The sequence below is a fragment of the Drosophila sechellia genome, chromosome 3R (assembly GCF_004382195.2).
Source record: "Drosophila sechellia strain sech25 chromosome 3R, ASM438219v1, whole genome shotgun sequence".
Classification (NCBI taxonomy): Eukaryota; Metazoa; Arthropoda; class Insecta; order Diptera; family Drosophilidae; genus Drosophila; species Drosophila sechellia.
Window position 1 is genome coordinate 29549145 of NC_045952.1, and position 10391 is coordinate 29559535.

General features: G+C 44.2%; 1 protein-coding gene across 1 annotated transcript in view; it reads left to right on the forward strand.

Moving 5' to 3' along the window:
- The window catches only part of LOC6612950 (guanylate cyclase soluble subunit beta-1), a 43774-nt gene that overhangs the window by 12255 nt on the left and 21128 nt on the right, over nt 1-10391 (forward strand). The window contains exons 4-15 of the mRNA XM_002037406.2: nt 4068-4168; nt 4247-4365; nt 4991-5140; nt 5268-5571; nt 5991-6212; nt 6277-6388; nt 6667-6832; nt 7032-7114; nt 7609-7779; nt 7908-7979; nt 8177-8342; nt 8517-8654. Of these exons, the coding sequence (XP_002037442.1) occupies nt 4068-4168; nt 4247-4365; nt 4991-5140; nt 5268-5571; nt 5991-6212; nt 6277-6388; nt 6667-6832; nt 7032-7114; nt 7609-7779; nt 7908-7979; nt 8177-8342; nt 8517-8654 (1804 nt within the window). The remainder of the gene's footprint in view (nt 1-4067; nt 4169-4246; nt 4366-4990; nt 5141-5267; nt 5572-5990; nt 6213-6276; nt 6389-6666; nt 6833-7031; nt 7115-7608; nt 7780-7907; nt 7980-8176; nt 8343-8516; nt 8655-10391) is intronic.

The following is a 10391-nucleotide window of genomic DNA, read 5'->3' on the forward strand; positions in this document are numbered from 1 at the left end:
TTAAGGGCATAAAATTCGAAAAAAAAACCCTTTAGATAAGATAAATTTACATTATTATATGTTATTATGATAATTTTTATAATATTTTTTTTTAATATTTAAGCAAGACTCAATTATGATATTTTTTGTAGTTTAATTTATGACCCAGCATAACCTTAGGCAAATACAATTTTGTATTTATTCGTTACTTAGTCCAGTTTAGATGTTTGGCCTAGTTTCCACTAGAATCGCTGTAATTTCGATGTTAATTTCCCGCCTCTGGCATTCGATTAAAGCGATGCTCTTGGCTAATTCGACTTGACCCTGGCACAACTTGGCTGCATCCTGTATGTGCGGGTGTGTGTGTGTGTTTGTGCACAATAAAACATGTGACTCACTTGAGTTATGTGCCACATTAACTTGCCCGAGTCTTAAGTGGCTTTTAACCTTATTTCGTTTCCGTTTCTGCGCTGCACTGGCTGTGGTTCTTTTCTTTTTATTTTGGTTCTTTGCAGCTACTTGGGAAATTCCAAATGCAAGTTGGCCCGTCTAAAGCTGACTTGGGCATACTCTATTCCGAAAAGTGCAGGCATTTAGCTGGCATCATTTAGCCAAGCCAGGCTTATTACGGTATAGAATCCTTCTCACCTCGCTGCAAGGCCGAATTGGATGAGTTACTTACACTTCTCTCCATTTTCTCTTTGGCTAAGTGCCTGCCAAGAAAATGCACTAATGTCGGCTAGTTTAAGTTCGTTCATATGTGTGTAAAACATTTCAATGGGCGAATACATAACTGCAGACAAACAATGGAGGTAAAAATACTAGGGCATAGGTTGTGTCTTATTTAAAAATGGTAAATAATAAAGGATTTCGCTCCCAATTAACTAATTTGTACGGAATGAACCAATCTATTTTTCATTTTCGTCCTATATTTATGGACTCTGCTGTCCGGCGGTTGCATGTGCAGCCCACATTCGCATCCAAACTTCTGCGGTGCACGTTAGAAACAGCTGCGGGCTGATTTGTTAAGTCGAAGATGGCGAAACGAGGAACCACAATTAGACGCGGGCTCATCTTCTCGTAACGAACTCATTAGGAATTCCTCACCCGACCGCACGCAAAGTCATCCTCAGACTCGAATTAGCTGATTGATTATGGATTTTACTCACTTTGCGGTTTGCCGCGAGGCCCACACTCCAGCGCAGGCTAAGCCAACTTAAAGTTTCAGCTGCCAAAAGTCAACAAGTAGTTCATAATAAAGCGATTTAATGCCCTGCCATAAAAAGTGAGAGTCATGTGAGGAATTGCGAGGAAAAGTGGGAAATGCGGGGCGGAAAAGCGCGAAACGGGAGTTAGAGAGCGTGTCAGTGACGCGTGAATTCCTCGGGTTGAGCTTTCTGGCCGGGGACTTTTCATCCACATCCCATCCACACAGAGCAGCGCAGAACGTGGGCTGCGAATGGCTGCGATTGGCATATTAAATAATAATATTTACGCGCGAGAGCCACCAAAACCAAAGCAGTGGCCTGCTGGGGGATGTGTACACAGGATATCCACACAGTATATATAAACTTTCGATGCTGAAAAGGCAATGCGCGTGAAACTTAAACCAACAATCGCGAGGCAAAACAAAAGCACTTGGGCGTTGTCCTAAGCTACTTAGGCGCGAAATGTTTTCGTATTTTTTAGGCGCGCTTCTTCGGCTCCTTGGCCGTTTTCGCAGATTAAGCCACTTAGTTTCGGCCGCCTGTCGTTGTCACTGAGTAAACAATATTTAAATGAGTTTAAAGGGGCTGCGTTGCCCAGCGGAAATTGAATTTGTAATGAAAGCGGCGGAGACGAAGCCACTAAGTGTCGCCTTGCATTTGCCAGACCAACGCGGCGTATACGCAATATCCAGGAAAAGAAGGAAGAACATGGCTCCATAAATTGCCGTCGTGTGTGCGTAATTAATTTTTACAGCTCGTATTAATTGACGCTTATGCTGCCGCAAATGTGCTAAATTTAATGGCAAACTTTTTTCTTGGTGTGCGTGTGTGTGACCGAGGATTTAATGACAAATTGCATTAGGAGAGAAGAACGAAAAAACGTGCCCGAATCCAATGGACTAATTCTGCTTTCTCCACGCACATTAACTTTTTCAATTAAGTTGTCGATCAAAAGGCGAATCTGCGAAACACACACACTCGCCGACGCCAGACACGCACATTTAAATCAATAAAAATCAATAATACGCAGTGCTGGGCGGCAGGTAAGCTGGGCCAAAACGTGCAGCATAATTTAATTTACGGCACAAAATGCTGCCTAGCTGGCACAATAAAAATGATAGACATTTTGCCGCTGGAGTGTTGACTTTATGAAATTATATTGCGCACAGATAGAAGCATTAGGCGAAGGTAACCAGCTGCAGATGATGGTAAAAGCATCCCACCTCAGCTCAACTGAGCAATTAAATGGAACCAGAATTTATGAAACGAGTGAGCTGCAATCTTCACTTCCAGTTCACTGCCCATTTAAAGGACTTTAAGTAGCGTAGTCGTAATATTTATGCATGCACTCGCCATAAATCTTGTTTTAATTTCGAGCTTCCTTCACTCAACCGCATGCCATATATTTTATAGAATAATAAATTGCATGACGAAAATCAATTTCCATTTTGGTGTGTAATATGCAGCAACTTCCTTGGTTTTCTTGGCTCGAAAGCTCTTTTTCAGGTTCCTGTTTCCCATTCAATGTCCGCTGGCAGTTCAGGAAATTAAAAATCAGCTTCCACAGCTTCAGAAGCTGCAATATTAAATGTTTTCTATTGCAACAACTCAATCTTAGCAGGGGTGCAAGTACTTCTCGCATTTCAGCGACAGCTGCTGACACATTCTGCAATCCAACAGCATTTCGCATTTGAAATGAGCAATAATGAAATACCGCATTTCGCCTTCGCTCACCTGCGATGCCACGCCCACTTTTTCGCGACAAATCAGAAGTTTTGCGTAGGGAAAATGGAAAAACTTTCTCACGTACAAAATCTACTTTTCTATTACGTTTTTCCTCGAACTCAACCATCCACCCACCTCCCACATGATTTTCATGTTCGATTCTGCAACGTTGGCATTTTTTCTCGACTTTCTCCGGGTTACTTTCACTGTGCTGGCACGTTGTATTCAATTTGTTTTGGTAACAGCTTGGCGCAAGTTCTATTAAATAATAAAGTCGATTTGCACGATGTTCACAAAGGCAAATGGCAGCGGGTTTTTCTGTTTCTGTATTATTGTTATTCGATGCAAATAGCGGCCAAGTTTCTACGAAGAATATAAAATACTTACCCAAGAGCCAGCTAACTTTTGAGATAAACTTAAAGGATTTTGGTGCTTAAAATTGACTTTACAATCCGCATTATGCTTTATCTCAAAGCAACTGCTTGCTCTGGTGACCCTCAAACAGGAAGTGCCTGCTCTGCTTTACGTTTAAGAACTGCTTGCTCTATTAACTTAAAAATAACCTATCCTACAGAGATAAACATGTTCTCTTCGGCATAATTGAATTATCCAAACTACTTCTTAGGCTATAGCAATTATTCCTAGAAAAGTTATATGAAAATATGACAGTTTTTCTTAAACTTAATCAAACTGAGGCTGTCCAATTCACTTTTGATTAAATTTCATCAAAACCCCAAAAAAAAGCACAAAAGGCAGCGCATTTGAAAAATTCTTTAGCGTGAAAGGGAAAGCTGAAACCCTCGACCCATTTTAAGGCTGACCAAAATTTCTCATTTGAAGGGCTTTATTTCGTCTTCATTGCTTAATTAAAAACATAAATATGAAAAAGCATATAAAGTGACCGCCATATGGGCAGCTGCCCGCCAAAAACACACAGACAGACACACACACACACATACACAGGGTGGAGGAATGCCAGCCACTCACTCATAAATTCACGAGCACAGAAGCAATTTAATTAAAATTAATGTATTTGCCACTCTCTTTTTTTCCGTCTGTGTGGAAAACCCTTCTCTGCCATTTCACATTTTGCGGTTTCGCCTGACTCGATTTTGATGGCTGCTTATTTTTGGCTCGGCTCGGCTCGGAATTCAGGAAAAAGGCCATGGTCAGCATGGAGGGACAGTTTCTGGTGCGACAAATTTACGACGATGAAATAACATACAATCTAATTGGAGCAGCTGTCGAGATACTCAGTAAGTAGTTAGCTGGTGCCATTTGGTTATGCAAGCATATGTGGGTCATAAAGTACTGACTCACAACTGTCCTTGAAGATATTCCCGCAGATGACATCCTGGAGCTGTTCGGCAAGACTTTCTTCGAGTTCTGCCAGGACTCGGGCTACGACAAGATACTGCAGGTCCTGGGAGCCACGCCGCGGGACTTCCTCCAGGTACTTTCGCATTATTTACTCAATACATCCGAACTTTAACTTAATTGAAGGCCATTTCACACTCATACGCCATGCATCTGCGGCACAATTGCATTGGCCAATCGACTTTTAAGTCATTTTTCATGCTGCTCCCTTGGCAGTTTCTCGGTTTCGGTCTCGGTCGAGACTCGAGTTCGACATTCGCCATCATTGATAAGCATTAAGTATTTTGCTTGAGCGCACACATCGCCACTCAAACCCGAACCGTAACCCATTTCCCTTGGCGCCTTTTGTTGCACTCACATTCGATTTATTTTCAATTTTCCACATTTTTCACCGCAAATGCTTCTCGAATCCTTTGTCATAATGAAAAATGAAATTGAATTTTCGTCTGCACCACCGCAACATCAACAACAACAATGCCACACGGAGAACAAATGCCACGAATGCGGGCCATCAATTCACTTTGAATTCCGTGGACAGCATGATTTTTATCAACATTGAAGAGATATCGATTGACCTTTTATATAATTTCTAAAACAAGTTTCTTGCTTGGAACCCAATTTTTGTTTTTTATAATTAGCTAAGAAAAAAGTTACTCTATCTAAATTATCCACTTTCCTTTTTCTCTCTGTGCAACAATCAGAATCTGGACGCCCTGCACGACCACCTGGGCACCCTGTACCCTGGAATGCGGGCTCCCTCCTTCCGCTGCACGGAGAAGGATGGCGAGCTGCTCCTCCATTACTACTCGGAACGGCCTGGCCTCGAGCACATAGTCATCGGCATCGTCAAGGTGAGATACGACTATATACGAGTGTATGTGCCCAGTCACAGTCCCATTCCCATTCCCATTCCCGATATCCTGTGGGAGACCCATTGACGCCTCCGCTTCGCTTATATCTTATATCTCTCGCTCACAGGCCGTTGCATCCAAGCTGCACGGCGTCGAGGTGGAAATCGACATTGTCAAGCGCAAGGGAGAGCCCATCGACGAGGCCGAAAAGGAGCGGGCCATCGCCCGGGAGAATCAACAACTGCTGGAGGACGCGGTGGCCACGACGACGACGGGATCGGCAACTGTTGTCCTGGCTCCTTCGACGGATGCCGAGCGAAACAATAATCACAATGGCAGCAATGGCAGCAACAATAATGGAATGGCCAACAACGGCAACACCGTCAACGTGAATAACAACAACGATGGCCAACAGATTGCCAGCGAGACAGGTAACGTAAAGGCAAAGGCTCGGAAGAGTAAATAATGCAAAAAACAGTCGCCACGATTAACATATTGCGGAATTCACAGAGCTGGCTGGCATGACAATAAATGTAAACTGTATTGACTGGCTGGGCCTTATTTATTCATTTCATTGTGCCGCCCAGCGATATAATAACGAGGAAACTTTGTGACATTGCTCTGATTTTAATACAACTGGCTGACTTCGTTTGGCTTTTATGGCTAAATGTATTATTTACCAGCTAAAAACGGTTTATTTATGTTGAATAAAATGCAATTATTTCGTATGCAATTAGTATCGAAAAACTGTCAGATACTGTTAGCCCGCCGAAATTGTATTTTCTGAACTACTGGACTCATCGAACTACATAAATTTATTTACTTATATCTTGCTGCCAAACTTTTGCAGATCCCTCCATTGCGCTTAGCACGTGTCCTATCGCCCAGGACAGCTTCGATTGCGACGGGGACAAGGAGCAGAAGTGTTTGCGACTGCTGAAGAACAAGAGTGACGACATCGAGCGATACGACCATGTGCAGTTCCTGATACGGGAGATCAACGTGGCCGCCAAGTCGCAGGTGGATGCCAAAAAGGACGAGGTCGCCGACGACGTGGAGTTCCTCTGCGAAGGTGAGTGTTCACCTACTCAGGCTAATTGCCTGGCTAATGCTGACCCTTCCTCCTCGTCACACAGCTCCACTCATATCGCCCGCCACTTTCTGCAAGGTGTTCCCCTTCCACCTGATGTTCGATAGGCAAATGAAAATCGTTCAGGCCGGCAAGGCTGTGTCTCGAGTAATTCCCAGGTGAGTCCTTGCTAACGGTTTACAGTACGCCATTTACTTATGAGCCATTGTTTGCGATTAGTGGCCATTAGCTGGATGGCGTTCGGATTTGCCCCAGCCCTTTCCCTTTTTAGCACACTGCAAAAAAGTACTTTAACAGATGTCTGAAAGTATGCACACTTTTAGACACTTAAACGAAGATGTTAGCATCTAAGTGATTTCTGCAGAGTCCTTATATATGCATTATAAGTTGGGATCAACAAATTTATGCTTTGTATTTCTCCATGTGCACCCCTCAGAGTTGCCGAGGAGAACTGTTCCCTAATAGAGGTGGTGGAGGCCATCCGGCCGCACCTGCAGCTCAACTTCGAGAACATCCTGTCCCACATAAACACCATCTATGTCCTGCAGACACGTCAGGGGGCCATGAGCAGCCGGCACGAGCAGCGTTTTCTGAGACTGAAGGTGAGCAAGGGCCAACAAGCCATCAATGTGTCTGGCACGGTTATGAAAGTCCCATTCCAAAGGGCCCTTACGCACAGCCGCGCCGTGGCATTAAACTTAATGCTCGGCCTGCCACAGAGTGCGGCATAAAAATCTATTTTATTGCAGTGGCTCACCCTCGGCACCCGAAAATAATCTGTTATTCTTTTGTACTCCTCAGGGGCAAATGATGTACATTCCGGAAACGGATCGGATACTGTTTCAATGCTATCCCAGTGTCATGAATCTGGACGATCTGACCAAGTAAGTACCAGTTAATGGGGATTACAACAGGGAGACAGGGATATAAGTGCTCATAATGCACCAGCTTCTAGTGTACTTGAAATACGGTTTTAATTAAGGCAATAATCTTTTGGAAACACCAACCAATTTTTCCGCAAGGAAGGACTTTAAGTATCGTTCAACCATTTTAATAAAGCGGCAAATGTGTCTTAACCTGATTTTAGAGGAACGACCATATTAAAGGCATTAGCTCTTAAATGAGGTATTACTAGGAGATACCTTTATGGCATTAAACTCGCAGTCAAATTGAAACAAATGCGCCTTCAGCTGGCTGAATTTATGCGTGACATTAAAAGTGTTTCCTCTTGGCTTATTTTCTTCGCTCGGATTCTATTTGCTGCCTGGCGATTTCAAAAGTCCTAAGTAAAACAAAATGCGTGTCATTTTTCCATTTTACACCCACGTGCCACATCTTTGAACTCGCCGTTGAACGTGGAATGTGTCCTGTTTTTCAGGAAGGGACTCTACATCTCGGATGTGCCGCTGCACGACGCTGCCAGGGATTTGGTCCTGCTCTCCGAGAAGTTCGAGGCGGAGTACAAGCTCACGAAGAACCTGGAAATGCTCACCGACAAGCTGCAGCAGACCTTCCGCGATCTGGAGAGCGAGAAGCAGAAGACCGACAGGTAAATGACAAATGACAGCGCCGACTCCTTAATGGCGCGCAATTCTCTCAGGCGCGAAATTGAAATTACTTTTCCATGTTTCTGCATTCTTTCTGCTACATCTTTCTGCTTCATCCTGGCCCATTCAGGCTGCTCTATTCGGTGCTTCCAAAGTCGGTGGCCAATGAGTTACGACATCAGCGTCCTGTGCCGCCCAAACGGTAAGAAAAAGTCAATTTACCCTATCCCTATGGGAAGTGCACAGAGAGAAAAACAAATTGTGTTGAGACCATTGTATAGCTTAGACTTACAGTCACATTACTTTTCTCTCTGTGCATCACATGCTGGAAAATGCAAGCAATTTGCCATATTTGTGTCCGTTTATTTATGAGACCACACTTCCTTTGCCATTCGACAGCTACGACTCCGTGACGCTGATGTTCTCCGGCATCGTGGGCTTTGGCCAATACTGTGCGGCCAACACGGATCCCGACGGGGCCATGAAAATCGTGAAAATGCTGAATGAGCTCTACACGGTCTTCGATGCTCTGACCGACTCCAAGCGAAACCTGAACGTGTACAAGGTGGGTCAGTCAGAGTTCAAATGCAAGTGGGCAGGGCTGGCCAACAGCCCCTGCAGTGGCCACTTAATTACACTTTCTACCTGACCACAAATACGATGCAATGCCGGCCCTTTTTTCGGGTCAGCTCTCAATTTGGTCCATCTAAAGGACTCATTGGCATGTCTGTGCTTTCAGGTGGAAACAGTTGGCGATAAGTACATGGCCGTTTCCGGACTGCCCGACCACTGCGAGGATCATGCCAAGTGCATGGCACGAGTGGCCCTCGATATGATGGACATGGCCAAGAACGTCAAAATGGGGTCCAATCCAGTGGTGAGTGTGGAATATAACAAATGCCGAATATTTGTCACTATGGTATTTTGGTGTATATAGTGAGGGAAAACTTCACGTTTAGAACTAGCAGAAGTAAAACTCGCTAAATTTCCCGCAATTGTATTTGAGTCTCGGCTTCGCTTTTCATCAAATTTTAGCATATCATGACGTCTTTCCTTTTATGCCATATTTCGTGCAGCCTTTGCCGAGCAACAAAAATGCATTCACAACTGACAACTTGTGCTCAAGTTGCTCAAGTGCCCGCGGATAAAAAGCGGGGTTGGGGCTGGGAAAATGCTGTGTTTTTCCAGGGGGCCGTCACTCTAATTGTGCGCATTGAAAGTAGTTGGAAAATTGTCTCGCGCGTGTTTTTGTTCGTTCGTGTGAGTATGCAACTTTCGCGCAATTTGTTGCTGAATGCGCCATTCGCAATTTTCCATTCGCCATTCGCCATTTTGAGCAACAGCAACTCAATGGCGCATAAATTTCAATGTCTATCCCCTCGCCCCTCGCAATCTCTTAACCCTCGACTGGCCGGATTGAGTGGCAAGTGCACGTAAAATATTAACAACTTGTGGCAGCAGGCAAGTGCGAAAAAAGTTCATTTAACAAAGTTTCCCATTCTCGGCGCAAGGCGTGGGGCCAAGTTTTGGATGGAAAACTGCGAAAATGGCTAAAATTAATTCAAAATTGATGACACACAATGTCAAAGGACGCGTCTTGTACCTTGGTACATGGTCTCGGATCCTTGCCAGTGGCCACTTGACCGTCAACTGTCACCAGAGACGTTGAAACTTGGCCGAGGATAGTGACGAGGCCTCCTGCCTGCTTTTACTATCTTTTTTTCGGCTTTAACACTTTTGCTTTGAGTGCTCGGGCTTAAAATACACTGCACACATGCAGGGCCACAGATAAATGTAGATATGAAAGGGGGAAGCAGGGAGGGCGGTTCATCCACAGGACGAAGCGAGGACGAGTGTGAGGACGAGGATGCGGATGCCCCACTTGATGGCATCCTTCACAATTACAGCATTGTACGTGTGGACAATGCTTGTGGCTTGTCAGTCACTTTTTGCACATGTCTTGGCATCTGTATGTATATTAGGGTGGCTCACAGCGAAAATGAAAACAAAATATATTGTTGGAATAACATTATGTAAATATTCTAAATATATTCTAAATATATAATCTAATTCAAAGAGGAAATATAAATTCAATTACTCCACTGAGTAGATTAAATAATCTGTAAATATAATTTCCGACTCACCCTAGTGTAGATATGTTGCAGGATCTGCGTGCGTGTGCCACAAACCCACCCACACAAACTTAGCAACTCTTGCTTGGGCTCGTGTCACTTGGCTTTATTGTCAGAGTTGTTGTTTTTCTGTTGCTAAAATTCCATTACCTTATCGTCTTGCCGTTGGCTGTCCTCGTAAGGAAGTCTTCTTTTGGTCCTGGGATCATCCATCTGTTCCGCCCACCACCACCAAGCCATAAGCCCCAACTAGTCTCCATTTCCATCTGGCCTCGCCGCAACTGCAGTCAAGTTTTTGTGGCTGTCAGTATTTCATATTTGACTGATTGCCTTTGGTAATGCAGGGGGAAACCCCTTTCATGCGGACGAAAAGGAAAAAACGGGGAGGGGAATTCGAGAATCGAGTCAGCGTTTGATAGATCGCTCGAAATCCAATTAACAATCGCCACGGGCGACTAATGGCAAAAACTAGGACACGACAT